Source organism: Taeniopygia guttata, chromosome Z, assembly GCF_048771995.1.
Source record: "Taeniopygia guttata chromosome Z, bTaeGut7.mat, whole genome shotgun sequence".
Classification (NCBI taxonomy): domain Eukaryota; kingdom Metazoa; phylum Chordata; class Aves; order Passeriformes; family Estrildidae; genus Taeniopygia; species Taeniopygia guttata.
Window position 1 is genome coordinate 7,851,159 of NC_133063.1, and position 18,555 is coordinate 7,869,713.

General features: G+C 37.6%; 1 protein-coding gene across 5 annotated transcripts in view; it reads right to left on the minus strand.

Moving 5' to 3' along the window:
* The window catches only part of HOOK3 (hook microtubule tethering protein 3), an 81,456-nt gene that overhangs the window by 21,220 nt on the left and 41,681 nt on the right, over positions 1-18,555 (minus strand). For 4 of the 5 annotated variants that reach the window (XM_030258123.4, XM_030258125.4, XM_032744308.3 and 1 more), the window contains 9 exons: positions 16,962-17,024; positions 15,432-15,515; positions 14,236-14,399; positions 11,983-12,123; positions 10,304-10,505; positions 6,909-7,019; positions 4,287-4,374; positions 3,673-3,742; positions 32-172 (listed from right to left, as the gene is read on the minus strand). In XM_030258123.4, the coding sequence (XP_030113983.1) occupies positions 32-172; positions 3,673-3,742; positions 4,287-4,374; positions 6,909-7,019; positions 10,304-10,505; positions 11,983-12,123; positions 14,236-14,399; positions 15,432-15,515; positions 16,962-17,024 (1,064 nt within the window). The remainder of the gene's footprint in view (positions 1-31; positions 173-3,672; positions 3,743-4,286; positions 4,375-6,908; positions 7,020-10,303; positions 10,506-11,982; positions 12,124-14,235; positions 14,400-15,431; positions 15,516-16,961; positions 17,025-18,555) is intronic. The other variant, XM_032744307.3, reaches the window with a different exon arrangement.

Here is an 18,555-nt window from a genome sequence, read left to right on the forward strand (position 1 = left end):
GTCAACTGAAGCAGAGAACAAAATTTCTTACCTGTTCTCTGTCTCCAGTTCATTCTTCCGTAAGTTTGCATCATCAAGAAGGCTCTGCAACAAGGCAATCTTCTCATTGTCAGAACCTTCTTGGTTCAATTTTAACATCTTGTTCTCATGCTGAAGGCGGATGAGTTTCTCCCTAAACACACAGAACACAGTTTGTAAAAAAAAGAATACCAGTATCCATAACAAATAAAGCAGTTGACCACAGGAAGTAAAATAACAACATAAATATAATCTTTTTAAGGCAGATATTGCAACAATAATCATGTCTTCAAACCCCCAAATATAAATCCAATTTAAGTTGTAATTGCAGAATACAGAACACAAGGAATTACCTCAGTTCCCCCATCAGATCTCAGAGTACAGCTCAACAAATACATAGGGAGAATAGAGAATGGGAAACTTAATACCAAGTGTGAAGAAAGACTGTAATCTCAGCTGCCACTGAACTACTGCATAAAACTGAGCAAGTAATTTCAACTCCTGTTCTTTTTACACAGAATCATTTGGGTTCAAAAGCCTCTTAAAGATCATCAAGTTCCAACATAAACCCAGCACTGCCAAGTCCACCACAGAACCATGTCCCTTAAGCACCATGACTACACATCTTTTAAATACCACCAGGGATGACAACTCAATCACTTCCCCGGGTTCAATGCTTGATAACCCCTCCTGGTGAATAAATGATTCCTAATATCCAATCTAAACCTCCCCAGCACAGCTTCAGGAAAAAATACCAACCTCCACCTCATTATAACCTCCTTTCAGGTAGTTGTAGAGAATGATAAGGTCCACCCCTGAGCCTCCTTTTTAACAACTTCCTGCTCCTCATAGGACTTAACTCTAGACTCTTCTCTAGCTCTATTGTCCTTCTCCAGACATGCTCCAGCCCCTCAATGTCCTTCTTGCAGTGAGAGAGTGCAAAACTGGACACAGGATTTGAGGGGTGGCTTCACCAGTGCCAATAACAGGGAAACAGCCCTGCTTTCGTCCTGCTGGCCACTCTATTGCTGATACAGGCCAGGATGGCATTGGCCTTCTTGACCAGCTGGGCACCGAATGGTTCATGTTCAGCTGCTGTCAACCAACACTACCAAATCCACACCAGAACAACAGGTGCCACCCACAGGGACCTGGACAAACTGAAGGAGTCGGGCCATGAAAACCTCATGAGGTTCAACAAGGCCAAGTGTAGGTCCTGCACTTAGCAGGCTTAGAAAGCTGGGGTTGAGGTTGTAGATCAGACTCCAGGGATACCTTAGAGCAGCCTTACAGTGCCTGAAAGGAGCCAACAATAGAGCTGGAGAGGGATTTTTTACAAGAGGGTGGAGAGACAAGACAAAGGAGAGTAGTGTTAAACTGAAAAAGGGTGGTTTAGATTAAATATGAAACAGAGATTCTTTACTTTGAGGGTTTGGAGGCAATGGCAAAGGGAGTTCTGAGTGCCCCATACCTGGCAGTGCTCCAGGCAAGGCTGGATGGAGATTTGAGCAACCTGGTCTACTGGAAGGTGTCCTTGCCCATGGCACAGTAGGTGGAACAAGATGATCTTTAAGGTTCCTTCCAACCCAAGCTGTTCTAATGACTCTACAATTTCTTTCCACTGTGCATCTTTTCAGCCACTCTTCTCCAATCCTGCAGCACTGTACTGGTCATTGTGATCCAAGGGCAAAACCTTGGCCATGCTGAACTTCATACAATTGTCCTCCGTCCACTGATACAACCTGTTCAGATTCCTCTGCAGAGCCTTTCAACCCTCCAGCAGATCAACATTGTCCTAAGCAAGTCAAAATGTTACTGCATTCCATATCTATCTGTGCCCAAAATTGTTACTGTCTCCCTGCAGCTGGGAAACAGAATGTTGGGGCAGGAGCTGAGGGGTTGCCCCAGACTCTAAAAATTGAAGCACTCTGGCAGAGTCACTCTATGCCCACTTGGCTTGACTCTTGGTTCTTCTTGCCCCTACTTCCTACAGTAGCAAATTGAGACGCTTTATTTCACAATCAAAAGCTGTTTCAGGGTGTATTTTACTACACCTGTCTGCAGCCACTCCCTCAGTATCCTTCAGTGGATTCCACCCAACCCTATGGACTTGTGGGTGTCTAAGTGGCACAGCAGGTAGCACAGCTGTAGCAGGCACAGCAGAGCTGTTCCCTCCTGTATTGTGGCAGCTTTATTCAGCCTCTTGCATCTGTCTTCCAGGTCAGCAGTCTTACTACCAAAGATCGTGGCAACAAAGGCTTTAAGCAGATCAACCTTCTCCTTGTCCTTTACTGGTATGGTTCTCCTTGCAATCAGTAAGTGGCTGAGATTCTCCTTAACCCTCATTTAATTGTGAATGTATTTATTGAAAAATTTTTATTGTCTTCAATTCGCAGTAGCCAGAATGAGATCTAGTAGGATTTTGGCCCATTTAATTTTCTCCCTGCATAACAGCACATCTCTGTAGTCCTCCTGAGAGGCTTTGCCCCTTCTTCCAAACATGATACAATCTTTTTTTCCTGAGTTCTGGCCAAAGCTTTCTGTGCAGCCAAGCTAGTCTTCCTGATGGCTCACCATTTGGCTCATGGAGGCAGCCTGCTCCTGCATCTTAACAGCTCCTTCTTGCCCTCCCAGGCTCCTTTGCCCTTTAGGGACTGACTTCCAAGCAACTCTGTCAAACAGACCCCTAAACGGGTTAAAGTCTGCCCAACAGAAGTCCAAAGCAGAAGTTCTGCCAACCTCTCTCCTTAATTCTCTGTGAATCAAAAACTCTCTCATTCAGTGATTGCTGTGCCCAAGATGGCCTCTGACCACCACATCATCCACCAGTCCTTTCCTGTTCATGAACAGCGAGTCCACATCTTCCCTGGTTGGCTTGCTCAGCAGTTGTGTTAGAAAGTTATCTTTCACGCAGTTCAAGAACCTTCTAGACTGATCCCTTTCTGCTGCGCTGCATTTGCAGCAGCCATCTGGGAAGCTGAAGTCCTCCATAAGAAAAAGGACCAGCAATCTCAAGACCTCTCCCAGCTCCTTGTAGTGTAGTATAGTATCGTATCCTAGACAAGTCTATAACATGCCCACCAGAATATCTGCCTTGTGGCCTTTCCCTTAATTCTTACTCATAAATACTCAACTCTCTTGGTACCATCACCAAGCTACAGGCAATCAGAACAGGGCAACAAGAAGTACCTTTTTCTAATATCCAACCTAAACCTTCCCTGACAAAAATTAAGATCATTCCCATGGGTCCTGTCAGTGGTCACAACAGAGAAGAGGTGAATGTTCGTCCTTCCTCTTTGTCTCATGAGGAAAGATCTCTGCTCAGTCTCCTCCTCTCCAGGCTGAACAGATCAAGTGACCTCAGATACTCATCATATAGGTTCACTCAAGGCCCTTCACCATGCTTGTGGCCCTCCTTAGGATGCTAAGAGCTTTATGTTTTTCTCATATTGTGGCACCCAAAACTGCACACAAGACTCTGTCCCAGTGCAGAGCAGAGCAGGACAATCCCCTCTCTTGCCTGGCTGGTGATGCTATGCCTGATGCCCCCAAGGACACAGTTGGGCCTCCTGGCTGCCAGGGCACTGCTAAGTAATATTCAACTTGCCACTGACAATTGTAGAGGTTAGTAAAACAAAGCATGCATTAGCTTACTTTATTTCAGGAGTAATGATTTCTGCTGCTAAACTGTCTGAAGGTTCTTGTCTTCCCAGAGGCATCAATCCTGAGTATAGAAAAGCATACCACTGAGTTTTTCACATGACAAGAAGTAGACATTGTTCTAGAAGTTTCACACTACTGCTCAACAATGTAAAATGATACAAAATCAGGCAAGATGAACAGACAAGCACCATTTAATTTGGTGAACCATTATGTCTGATTTCATCCATTCTGAAGAAATAATGTTGCAGTTTATTTCCTACTTGTTATCTTATCTAAGAACTACAAAGGTACACAAGATTACACATACAAATGAACTATAACACAGGAAACATGAGAAAATATGTCTCTAAAGAAAACAATGTAACTATATAGAAATTAGATACACATTATAAAAATATCCCGCTGGAGAGAAGACTTAAAATTTCTAATTGACTCAAATAACATTTGCCTGCTTATGAAGCTATGAATAGTTGAAGTTTTTCACTGCTGATTTTAGAAGAGCTTAAATTTATTCTGTGCTAAACAAAAGCACACTCAATACTCTACAGAAAACTTGTGTACACTTTTTAGAAAAGAGGCATTTAATCTCCTTATTTGTCCTTTACCTGTAGTGGTGAGTTGACCCTCCTGAGCTTGTACACATCTAAGTTCTTCAATAGTTTCTTTCAAAGAATCCCTTTCTGTTCTTAATCTCTGAATAATTGGAAAGAGAATGAATATCAGTCTTGGCAGTCCAAATCTATCTCTAACAGCCTTCAAAATTTTAAAAATTATTTAATGTAATTCTAGAAATTACATTCAACTTAAGGTATCTCAGTCTATTCCATAACAGAATAAATATAAGTATTATATATTCCACAGGAACAGTAGTTTGGGGGTTTTTCAGGAGAAGGATTGCTGATCTTATTGGACTAAAAATAGAAGGGGTATAAGCTTACAAAATCAAGTTATTAGTGACACAAAGTCCTGGTACCAGGTAGTCAACAGTATCCACGGGACCACTCAGCTGTTTTCCTTCCATTAGGGTTGATTCCAAGGGAAATGGAAGACAGTTGAGTGACCATAGATTTCTCCCTCACCACAAATCAAAGATTCAGCCAGGAGTGAAATAATGAGCAGGTAAGTAGAGAGGCAAGATAACAAAATGTTTTTACTCCATTTTTTTTGTCTTTTACCACTGAAAGTGTAAGCAACATTTCCATATCGCATTCCTCCTGTGTGTCAGCTGTCCATGTCATTCACCAGCATCTTGGCTATGAAAGAAAACTTGCTGCATAAGACTCGGCCAAAGAGAACTGAAGAACAGGACTGGATCACGCCGGGATTCAGACAGATGTGCTATTCAGTAGTATCAGGCAAATACTCTTTAAATTTGGCACAACTAACCTTCTGGCAAAAAAATGAGAACCTACAGGTAGCACCAAGTTTTTTTCCAGAAGGTTGCCAAGAGTAAAAAAAAAGGAAAGAAATTGGCTACTATGTAATGATTCATGTTGTAGTTTGCTCCAAAACCAGCCATGTTCAATATTACTCAATAGTCCAAGAAAGACCTTTCCTCTGTATAGGTATGGAGTTGTGTTGGCTGATAGCAGTTTATTTTACTAACTGTTGATTGCCAAATGCCAGAATATTTTAGTGACTATAAAAAGCTCTAAGGCTTCAGTAGTACAAGCAGCTCAATAATTATCGTAGTACTTTTAACACACCACAGAGGTAAAATTCCAGGCTACTTTGATGAAGATATCAAACACTATCATGCTTTGCCAGAACATAAGGAAAAGAATATAATCAGTTTCAGTAACTATTTCCAAAATATAGTTGACCAGATACCACTACCTAGTTATGACCCGTGGTGGGCTACTTTACTGATACATATTGACAACAGAGAACAGAAAAAGTCATACAGTGAATCATTAAACTCACATGATGAGGGAATTCTGGCTGTAATTTACTTCTCACAGGTGCACATCCATTCAAAAGAATGTACTTAAGAACAACATCCAGCTCAAAAAAAAAAAAGCTATCTGCCAGGCAGTAAATCAGAAAACCATATGACAATGGCCTGCAATTCAGATCCTTTGTGCAAGATGAAATGGTCCACTGAGCCATGGATAAGCCATAGAAACAACTTTACCATTGTTCAACATAAAAGAATTGGAAAAAAAACCCAATTTAAAAATAAAAAGCAGGAAAGAAAGCCAAAGCACAATACCAACACAGTTATTATGAGCATTCCAGCCTGATTTGAAGGGCAGATGGAACTGATGTAAAGGTCAAGTGTCCATTGGAGCTTGAAAATTTAATAATAAATGGAAATCAATGGCCTAGGAATATAAAGTAACTGAAAAGTTTCCGTTCAAATATTTAAGCTCTGGGCTTGGAAATCTTGGAAATAACTGGACATGAAGTATGACTACTGCATAAAAAGCCTACAGAGTTTCTGGATCAATGGACTTATAATTAAAACACACCTAAGAAACTGCTAGCTGCAATTGCTGACATTCATTTTAGGTACTCTGAACCACCTGCATATATTCCTAAGAAACAAGCTGAAATTAACTGTTGAGAAATGACAGTGCATAAGTGAAGTCTGAAGGATAAGTCTCAGCATGAGAGTACAGAGCAATTAATCACAGAATCACTAGCAGCAAATTACACAAGAGGAAGGGGATAAATTGCTATCTACCCTGAATGTTCCACACTGGCAGTACAAGATAGGTCAACAAGAAGCTCTCATAAAAGGTGAGATCGCCACAAAGGACATTTCCCTCTACACAGCTACTAAGCCCCTTGCTACACTACTGATGACTGCAAAAAGAGAAGCATGCTGATGGTACCTGAAAGAATGGGAAATAAAGCAACAGGAATTTAGTTCTAGGATGATACTGCAGAAACCCTGTTGTAAATAGCTTTTTGGAATACATAGTAATCACCCTGGGTATTTATTAACTTTCTCATTGAAAGTGGCCAGGAAACAACTTCAGATGCCAAATATGAAGGGTACTCCTCTTAAAAATGGGTTGCATATAATTTTGTACAGTCACTTTATTCCATGCTGTACAATTCTTAGGTTTAAAAACTATTTTGTACACAAACATTAGAAAATTTTGGAGGAAAAAGACTTCCTAATTTAAAAAGATGGCTAACTATAATTACCACATCTCTGTGTTATAAAGGATACAAAGTTTCTACTGTTACTAACAAAAAAATAACACCTTGGCACTTACATCTTTTTCTTTTTGGAGGCTGTCTACTTTTTCTTTCAGTCGTTTGCATTCATAATCTAATTTATCAGCTTTCTTGGATTCTTCAGATAACCTGTTTTGTAGTTCAACTGCCTGTGAGAACAAGAATCAATAATGTGTCTGCAAATGTTAAAACAAAATACACAAGACAAAGTAGCCAATTACAGTGCACCACAAGTCATGTCGTAAAACAAGTGAAAAGGTTACTCATAGGACATACTAAAAACTTCTTTCATCAGTTGTTCTGTGTTTCAGCAAAATAAAAAGCATTCAAATGGTCTTAGTGCAAGCAAAAGATAGAAAAAATGTGAAGTATTTTTAGTACATCTAAAACAATAATTTAAGCTCAAGCAAGGTTTACAGAAAAAAAAACATGTAGTTCTAGGGATGAATAAGATTAGGAACAGCAGAAAAATCTTTCTGCATTCCAAAAAGCCTAGTAAAAAGAAAAGACTCTGAAGAAAACAAATTATCTACATATTTTTTTAACTTTACTTTATAAGCCTCACTCAGAATTCAGCTACTAGTTTATGCAGCCAGGTAACATCCCCTGAGATGTCCTAGTAATTTTTAATGCACTAACACAAATATTCAGTCACAGGCTCCAAAAAGTTTTCTTTATTTCAGTGAGAAACACTACCACATGTATGCTTTCAACTACAGATCAGTAAAGAACTCTTAAAATTAAGTGACCAGAAATGTGAAAGTGAGCACAACAGAAGGTAAATTGGTGAAGTCTTCCCTTTTCAAAACTTTCAAGCCTTTACTAGCAAAGATTAATTCCCAGAACACTAGTAAAGCTCATAATGCAGAGAGCATGAGAGCAAGTGAGCTAAATAAAAACTGGCCTGCAAATACAAAAGCTGAATGAAGACTCAGCTAAAGACCTACAGCTTCTTCTAAAACAGTTTATAAGAAGGCTTTTTAATGGCTTTTAGATTACAAAGGAAGTGACTAAAGCAGTAGCCATATCTACATCAAGACTCCCCAGTGATTCCAATGACCTTTTATTTTCAACATGTACAACTATAGCAAAATAACTACAAGGCCTAAAATATGCATGGCCCTAAGTCTCAGAGATGGACTTTGCTGCTGTTGTTCCTAAATTAAAAGCTGCAAAACCAGCACAGGCCTGCCTATTCTGAGATTAAAGAAATATGAAAATATTTCATTTTTCAGATGTGACATTTATCACTGAGGCTATCAGAATAACTGCAGGCCTTCACCAGTGACAGTGCCACCACTTGCAAAATGTTAGTCTTTTCACCTCAAATGGAAATAAATTGATGTTTATACATTTATGTTTGTAACCAATCATGCAAAGGTAATGGTATGTAGAAAAACATGTCAGGAAATAAATTTGCCTTGAATTAGGACTTGTGAGTGTAGAGCAAAACATACAGTTTCATGGTAATGCAGAAGATCTTAAAAAAAAAAAAATGAACTGCCATCACATTCACTAAGCATTATCTGCATGTGGAATGAATAAAGCAGGAATCTTGCAACAAAGAAAAGCAAGACATACTGTTAACTATGCATCAGAATGCACATGCACAAAGGGGCTGAATTAAATCACAAAAAAAAAAAAAATCCTGCAGTCTCTGTATTTCAATTATTTAATGCCAAAATAAAGTTTCTTAGAAAAGGCTTGTGCTTGCTCTCAGAAGAGTGAAAACAAAACACCACCACTCAACCTCACAGAGACTGTGAGGTGAAGATGCAATTTCCTTGGATATTACTATAGGAATTTGAATGAACCACTTTCATCTGCATAGCACAATGATTCTAAGCCAAAGAAATAACTCTCTAATGGTGTCCTCATGAGTCAGGTTAGATCCTTCAAACACCAGACAAGACATATTCCATTACAGGAGCACACTAGTACTCAGCAGTGACATAACATCACAAGCCTTGTATCAGCTTCCTTCTGATAGCACAATTTAGGATTCCCAGAAAAATAATTTTGTGGCTTAGGAGTCACAGGTAGGTCTCAAAAGGAGCCTGGTCTTACAGACACTGAAGACAAACACAGAGTGTTCATTTTGAGACACCACAGTTAAGTGAAGAAAACCAGATCTGCCACAGGATACCTGAGGCTAATTTTCCAGTCTCAGTCAGTAAACAGTTTTGTACCAAACAACCGCTCCTCATACAGGAAATCCTACGCATAAAATAAAACTGAAGAAAAGAAGTACTTTAGCAGCACTGATGGAATTGGCCCTTCCAAAATCCTTTTGGTTGGTGAAATAAGAAGAATCAAATGCAGATGTTGAGGTTACACAACAATATCACAAGCTCAGCTGTTTAACGGAGTGAAATATTAGGTTCCCAATAAACTTCATACTATTCATGTGTGGAAGGCCATTTCTTTCTATATTGACATTTCTCTTTGCCCCCTTGGACAATTTTTCTTGCCCAAGTTCTTTTTTGCTGGTAAAATCATTTGGGCTGTATTTAAAATTAGCTCACATAGGCTGAAACAATTTGTTTTAAACACTGAGATTGCCAAGTGCAGGGAAAAAAGTTATCAAGTCTTAGGAGACACATTGCTCCTGGGCTTCCAGTATTGTTAGTGCCTGTTTCTATACTTATTCTACAGTAAACTGACATACAGGGACCCCTGTGCTTGATCATTTGATCAGGCAGAAATACAGAGCAGGCACTACAGCTTTAGTAAACCATGCTCTGTCTAGCCCTGTAACAAGAATACCAGAATGATATCGTGTCCCTGAAGTACAAAAGCAGAAAGAAGATGAAGTACATCTTCCACCTTTACAGAAACAGCATCACATGGCACTTGGATAAACAGGAGGATAAATAGGTGCCTAACACTCCACACAGTGTGCTGCTGACACATTTTGTATTCTACTAGGTGCATATAAACAACAAGAATGACATGTGTCCTTCTCTCTTCTTGAGTGGAAAAATCCAGATGGATCAGAGAAACTAAAACCTTAAAAAAAGGAGTTATTTGACCACAGGAACAACTTACCTCAGCAGTGGTGTGTTCCTCACTGCTGGAAACTTATAAGTGAAAAGTGGATACTTTTTCTGAAAGGATAGCCTCTAATTCAAGCCTCGCTACTGAATATGAATTTGGAATAATTTTATGAAAAAAAAAAAAACAAACACTTTACATCTGCTGAGTTTTTAAATGCAAGAAATACTGCTTTTTGACAAACTTTTAGTCATGACAGGAGTTGAAGGAGGAAAGGAAAGGAGGACAAAGGTAGCAAGCACCTATAAAGCATGGAAGTCTTTTAAAACAAGAGTTGTTTTTTTCATAGCTTTTTTTTACTTTGCGGTATTAGCCATGTTATGAAGAAAAAGTGTTGAACAACACAGAGTACTATAGCATTGATGATGCCTGTCCTCACCTGTCTTTTGTATGTTTCCAGCTGACTGCGTGCTGCATTGGCCTTCCTTAGTTCTTCCTCCAGGCTCACAGTGTTTTGCATGTACATTGTATTCTTCTCTTCTAAAAGCTTCACTTGCCGCCGCAAATCACCCAGGTCCTCCAATTTCTTTTTGTACGATTCTACCTGGCTTTCTAACTTGGCTACTTTATCAGAAGAGTGCCTGAAGGGATAGATTTGTATCAAATTTGAACTTTGAAAACTAACAAAACTAACAGAATTTAAAATGCTTCTTCACAGTTTTTTCTTAATGCAGAAGACATGCATGGAAGAACAATATAGCAATCACATCCTCCTCTTACTGATGTTTTCACTTTTAATTGTCTGTTTTCTTCCCATAACTATTTGCCAACTCTAAGAGCTGATGCTGAAGGTTCTTTTAGACCCTCTCTTCCTAACACAACTTTCTTATCTGCTCCAACCTTAAAATAATAGCTGAAACAATCTCACTCCCACTCATTTCCTTTCAATTCTAAATTATCTTCTGTCCTAAATTTTTCAAGGGTAAAGAAGAATAGTTTCTGCTATTCAGTTCATTTTAATAATAACCAGGATTAAAATCATAAAGATCTCTCTGCTAGACAAATTTGTACTTGGTGACACAGAAGCACCAAAGGTTTTGAAACTTGATTCCTTATTAAAAAAAAAAAAAAAGAAAAAAAGAAACACCAGGCTTCAGCTTTTCAGAGTTTTATTAATCCACCTGCTGCACTCCCAAGATTACAATGGACCTCACCTCCCCCAAAGACCTCTGCCATTACTGTTCCCAGTTTCATTTTAGAATCAATCAATTTACAGACCCAATTTCCTGTGAAATCTAGGGAATCTCCCACTGAATTAATGTGTAAGTTTATGGAACATTGAGGTAAGCCAGTTTAATCCTCAGTGAGGTGCAGGGCCTCTCTCTTGGGACAAGGAATTGCTCTTTGAACTCATGCCTCCTACAAAATTTATGCAGCCTGATAGGTTCCTTCCTTGTATTAATGACAGAAGGGATAAAAACAGATAGCTTTGGTAGAAGGCTGCTAGTGAATCAGGAATAGCAGTATTAAATAAGCCTTGCTGAAGAGAATGAGTAACTGCTCTGAATAACCCATGGCAATAGATGCAAATACTGAAGGAATATGCTCCATAGTACAAGTGGCTGTCCCACTCCATAAACACATAGTATCATCAAATCATGACAACTTTCATTGCTAAAACTCCAGTGGGAATGAGAGCTGCAACAGATGTTGTTCCACACTAATATTACGTGATAAACCAAAAGTATCACCCAAGTCCAAACAAAACAAATCCTGGAAAGAAAACAGCCTAGCTTTCTGATGAGAACAGATGCCTGAGGCATGATGAAGGTGAATACTACATACTCAAAGAGACCAGTGGGTGCCCTGTTATAACCATGAATTGGCACAGAATTACTAAGTTTACCAACAGTTATTGATTAGGTACAAAATAAGCAACTATTGTACTCAAGCAGAATTGTGTGTAGGTCTGTGTACATAACAAGAGGATCCAAAGAATCTTGCCATTGAAAGTGTTTAATATTAAATTACTTAAACAAAAGATAATGTAGATTAAGTATACAAATCATACAGATTAAAAGGTAGTAGTTAAAAAAGAGTTAATGGAACAAAATTTACCTGAGTACATCTATCTCATCCTTCAAAGACTGAGCCTCCTCTGCCAGTGTAGTAAGCTCTTCTGTTTGTTGTCTCAATTCTGCAATTTCCTTTTCTAGTTCTTCACAGCGTATTCGATAGTCATCTTTTGCAGCTTCTAATCTGTAAGAATGAAAAGAAATCCAGGAAATAATTTCTCATCCTGAGCCACAGTTACCTTTCCTCATCATCCCCTCTAAGAACACACAAAATGGCCTCCTACTGCAGTGAAGGAAAACAACAACACAATGTGCTTATTCAAAATGTAAAAGCAGATTAACTTCATCAATGCTCCCAATTTAATATCAGTCTTTCTATTTGAAAATTCACATGGTAACATATGTTCTCATAAAAACAAAACCTGAGGTTTACTTCTATAACAGTAGTTTTTCACAAGGGAAGCTTAAGCAGAAATTTTAATATTTTTTCATTTTCAGACACTCAGAGTTTGAACATGATATCTTTATTCTATTCTGTTCAGCTACCCCACTCATCTATTTCCAACAATGATCTGATTGTAAAATGTTATAAATGCCGTAGATGTCTCACTGAAGTGGCTTTATTTATTTACTCATAAAGAACCTGTGTATGCCCAGTACATCTGGAGAACCAGGCTATCTAGTTAGCAAGTCAACAACTCTGACCAAAGTTGTTAAACTGCTTGCATACACTATGCATAGCCAAAGCTCTATTAACCTGGCAGTGAACAAAGTAATAGAAACTTTTTCAATGTATTTTGAATGAATGGAAGAGGACACAACCTAGAACAGAAAGTCCTACTGTGAGTTTGCTCTGAAATTAAAACATAAACAATTCAGGATAAGAGATCCTTAGAGGGGCATGATGAAAAAAAAGGTTAAGGAGTCCAAAAACAATCTACAAGAATGGAAACAAGAGAAAATCTTTGAGTCATTCAAACTACAAACAATGAAGATTTGGATCATGACAGACCAGGACAGTAAAAGGACAAAGAGGCAAGAGTAGGAGGAAAAGTGGTGTACCACACTCGGCACCAGTTAAGCTGTATGCAAGTCCTGCTTGATCAGGTAGAGCTGGAAGCAACACATACAAATTGCCATTAGGAACCACATAATATGAATACAGGGGAAGGAGGTAAAGGAGACAAGGAATGAGTCTCATATAAGAAAACAGTTTAGAATGACCTTCAGAACCTGACACTACAGTAACAGACGGTGCAGATATTGAACACAGGGACAAATTCTATTTGAACAGTAATTGATACCAGACTCAGGTAAGAATTACTGCAGAGCATGGAGATGAATCAGAAGAGATTAAGGGGGACATCACCATTACTTTATTCCTTTACATGGTAGACGTACAAAAAGAAAAAATCCAGGCACTAATTGTTGTGATGGAGAAACACGGAATGTTTTTCATGGAACTAATGGGAGATGATATGTCAGAATAAGCAGGAAAGGAGACATAGCAAGAGGAATTGGAAAAATGGCAAAATAGAAAAAATAGGAAGTAATGTGGCATATAGAATTGGAAAAAGGTAATAAGAAGAAGATAGCAAAAGAAAAACTGGCAGTGTAAAGAAAGAAATACTGTAAATTCACTCACAAAGGAGAAGGAAAGTATGGGAAAGAGAATGAAAAGGTTATGGTGAAGTGAAGCAGCGTTCTTCAGCAGAACAGGCTTACACAGCCTGAAAGCAACAGTCAAAAGGACCAGGAAGGATGTTTAAAGAGGAACTGTATTTTCACATACTGGTGAAATGTAAATAAAGTGTAAATAAACTCATAGATGGATAATCTGCATCTTTCATTATCTCTGAATTTGTTTTCAAATTCACAGAAGGACATATTTTCCTATCTGATAATGCCACTAGTAGTACAGCCTGTAGCAAACTTTCATCTAGGAATTACCAGACCTTAAAAATACAATCAGAATAATTTGCAAAAAGGAAAGCCTGCTGCTTTTCATTTTCACTGACTTTGCAAAACATGGGTGACATGACTGCACACAAACAATTTAAAGCAACTCACAGTAGAGTGACATATAAACCACTTCAGCATTAAGAAACTGTGTTTTTTAAAATGCTGGATCTTGTAAAGAGCAAAATGATAATGTATATATCACTTTTAAAACTGTACTACTGTGCTATACAACATCCTTTATACTAATTCACATTTGCAGCAGAACCATCTTAGAAACATCTAAGTCATCTCTATTGCCAGTTACAAACAACCTAACCAAGCGTAGTTTTTCTACCTGAATGTTTCCTCTTGGAGCTGTTCTAGTTGTGTCTGCAGCTGCAGGTGTCTACGACCTGCAGGACTGTTGGGATCTTCAATGGAATCAGATTGATTTAAACGTTCCATCAAAATCTGGTTCTCAGCAAGCAGGCTGCTCTTCTCCTCTTGAAGGGCTGCAACCTGTTGTAATAAAAGTATGAAGAGGACTAATTAACGTACCCAGGTACAGAGAGCAGTGTTTTTTCATGCTCATAATGAAGTATCAACAGATGTCACAAACAGAAACATGCAGGCTTCACAAATCATGAATACACTGTATTACTGTATTACATTAATACACTGTATTATTTAATAGGTATTCAATTGCTATGTGATGTAACCAACATATTGCAACATTAGGTGCAGAGTTACTATCAGGAAACATAATTATGCTTTAATGTATTTCACACAAGCATTTAAAGAAAAAGTCTGTTATGACAGCAGGTAACTTCATTATAATAAAATCTGCATTGTTTCCCTAGAAAAAAATAAAACTAGCTCTTCACAGTAAAGGCCATCTGCAAGCAGCCTGAAACAGGAACACAGTCCCGAAGATAGCTCACTTCCCACTAGCACTGTGAAAACAGGCAGTAGTGGAAAGAACCCAAAGTGCTCCAAGACCTGAAACACGAGTTCATATCTTAACCACAACAAAGATCAGCTCTTTTAATTCCAACACTTACTGAACTACAAGAAACCTGAATTAGTATTTCAAAGTAGGGTTGCAATAGCAGTGCCTTTCACGGCTCCCTCTTCACACTCCTTATGTCCTCCAGATGAGCACTGAATTACTTACAGGTAAGATTTAGTCTAAATACATACACATTTAATGGTCTACAGCAACTTCTGACTGGGATTTAACTATTAGCTGGAACTGTTACAGCAGCAGAACTTAATTAGTTCTCCACGGCAACAGTTCTACCACACAGCTCAAACCCTTCCTAACCTAAGGAAAAGAAGTTTTGCTTCATAATACTGACAAGACAGCAACAAGATAAGAAAACAATTATATTCATTCTGCTAGCACAAGGGAAACCAAAACAATTACTGTGACATTTTCACTCCCCTTCTAAAAATTACATTTCAATATGCTAGTGCTTATTTTCAGCCATGTAAAAGTTCACATATCTTTTCTCCACTTTAAAATTGATACAGACTCTGTAGCAAACTTACCTGCATATCTAACTCATGACATCTCTGGGCAATTTCTTCTTTTGTTGCAAGTGCTTCATTTAATTCTTCTGTAGTTTTCTTCAGCTACCATAAACAAGAAATGTTTATATTTTCATCACTCCCTGTGATCCATTAAAAAATATTCTGAACTACAGCCTGTAAATTTATTTTTACATTGAGGTAATACATTAAATTTTTAAAAACCGAGCAATTCTGCTCATATAAAGAAAAAAATAAAGCCGATGTGAATAGTGTTTCGTTTGTATATCAGTAAAAAGTAAACAAACCTAAAAGTAGTATTCGCTTTTACATTAGAGTTATTGCATCTACTCTATAAATTGAGTTAAAAACTCAACGAGAAATTGGGTCTGAAGAACTCACCAAATCTCTACATCAAAAAAACCTGTCAATACCACTTTTCTTTACAGACACGCAGACTATGTAGTTTCAATTTTCAATCTACATTTCAAATACAAAAAGGACTGGAAGGTGGAATACAGGGAATGGACAGTTAGGGTAAATCCTTCTAGTCTCTGGAAGCTACTTCTAGTGCACAACAGGAGTAAAACTAGTATGTGACATATGAGCCTACCCTTTAAAAAAGGGCACTGAATCTTATAAGCAATGGGAAATATTCTGATACTTCCTTTCAAAGGCTGAATGTTTAAAGATATGTGTCTCACTGGTTTGCAAATGAATGCAGTTAAGATAACAGAAAAAGCTACAAATTAATAAAATAGGTCTGATAAAATAGGTGCATGCATGCTATGTATATAGATAAAGATACATATGTTCTATTATATATGTGATGAAGTTTAAATGAGCTTTCTCAAACATAATCACCACACCCTGCATTTGCAAGTTTACTTCTTATAGGCCTGTTTGCATACAAATAATTAATTTCATCTGCAAGAATTTACATATTTCTGCAGAGCTAACATAATGGATCAATACAGTGAGCACCACTGTACTGTTCTTCTTACTATAAGAAAAAAAATCTGAGGAAGTAGGACAGTGTTAGCATGAGGATAAGCCAGTAAAAAAACAATTTGGTTTGTACATTTTTAAAAATATATCAGACCGGAAATGATTGTATTTGAAAACTTCTATTTTGCAGCACTTCCAGGATTCCCATAGAAGCAGTTTTTTTTGTTTTTTTTTTTTTTAAACTGACATTGGAAATAGGAAATCAGATAAAAACATTTATTCAAATAGTACATATTTTTATCTTTCTTTCTTTCTCCATGCCTAAAGATTTGTATCAATCTGCAGTTTTGTACTATTTATGTCATACAGCTAGACTGGTTTTTCAAACCAACTTTTCTATATCCTTTAAATACACAATAGAAGTAAAGTCAATTTACAAAGCTAAAGGACTCGAAATAGTGAGATTTAGTTTTTCACTTCTTATTTTACTTTTCCAGAACACCTTTAATGATTAAAGAAAAAAAAAAAAAAAAAAGACTGAGTTCTTAAAATGGTCACTGACATGCTATGGTTGAAAGAAAAGAAACATCTAGTCTTAGATACCTGCCGATCAAGGTCAACGTAAGCATCATTTCCAACAGAGACTGGAGACTCTTTACTCATCAACTGCAATTAGATTACACTGGATTAGAAAAAGCAAAGATTTACTTTTATATTAAAACCTAAGTTTCAATGAAATACCAAGCTGATTTTTACTTTTGGGAGCTTTAACCTGAATTAATTTGAAAGTTTTTAACTTCATTTTTATATATGACATATTCAGAAACAAGAACAAGAGAAACTCTTCATAATTTGCAATATTTAGAGTGCTATAAAAGAAACCTTACATTATCTCTTTTTCTTTTGACAATGCACAGTCTTTGTCTATGATAAGCCTACAGAACATCCCACTAAAGATTTTACTGCAGTAGCATTGGAATGATAGTAGATATCAACACACCATGCGAGACCTAGCTTTAATTTTTCTCTGCTACTGAGTGGCTTTTTTATATTTCCATTACCTAGATATTAACATTAATTTAATTATTTATTCCGCTCAACTCCAGGACATATCTATCTCAACTCTTAGTGCAAAACAAAGGTGACAGAAGTTCTGTTCTGGAGTTGTCTGTAATTTTCGACCTTAAAAAGTAATTTAGTACAGTGCATTCCTGAAAAGAGTATTACAATTCTTTGTGTACTACTTCAGTGCAGGAATAGCTGATAGTGGTTTTGGCCTAGATTTTTAAAAAACCAAAACAACTAAACAAAACAAAACAAACCCCAGTCAAACCCTCAACACAAATCCTCAAATTAATCCTACAAAACCGACTGATGTACTGATCAAAGGAAAGAAAAAAGCTGGTAAGTTTTCTTATAGCAACCTAACAATCAGCTGCACCAGCTGGTAAAAGTGAAATAAAACCTAGCAAAAGTTGTAGCTCAGCAACCTCCTCCCACACAGCTCAAGCAAACATAATAAAGTAATGTTTTTACTAAAAGTTGTAAGGCAAAAACAGGAACAGTCTTGCAAATGAGAAATACACTGTAACTAATTCAAAAGGCATCATTACAGAACGGCACTGATGGTTTCTGTCCAAACTCATAATCTCCTAAGAGCTCGCCAATGATGCGATTCATGAAAGTTACAATTAAAAAGGCCCTATCCTAACCAAAATCAGGATAAATTTTCTTTCCTGGAATGTCTGTCTAGCCTGGTAACTCTCTCCAGAGACAGTACTTTATTCCTTCTGGAAATCAATGCTTTTGCACTGTTTTCCTTAGCAAGGTCTTGTGGGATACACAGACCTTCACTTCTCAACCCTGTTTATATCATCATGTACAAATGAAAAATCTGTTAGACATTTACATCATTCAAATAATACTCACATTTCTCTCACTTTCCCCATTTCCTTAACTAGGATTTAGCTGCATTATTTAGATTAATCTATCTCTCCTCAGCAGTCCTCCTCACAACTTGACAACATTTGCCAAATTTTTTCCATTTTCTTCTGCATCTTTACAATAGCAAACTACTCCATGAAGAAGCATTACGTCAAGCCCAAACTCTGCAACAATAATTAGAAAGTCCCTAGCCTCAGAGCTGTCCCCTGAAAAATGAAGTCTTGTCTTTTTCATTACCATGAAATTGAAACAT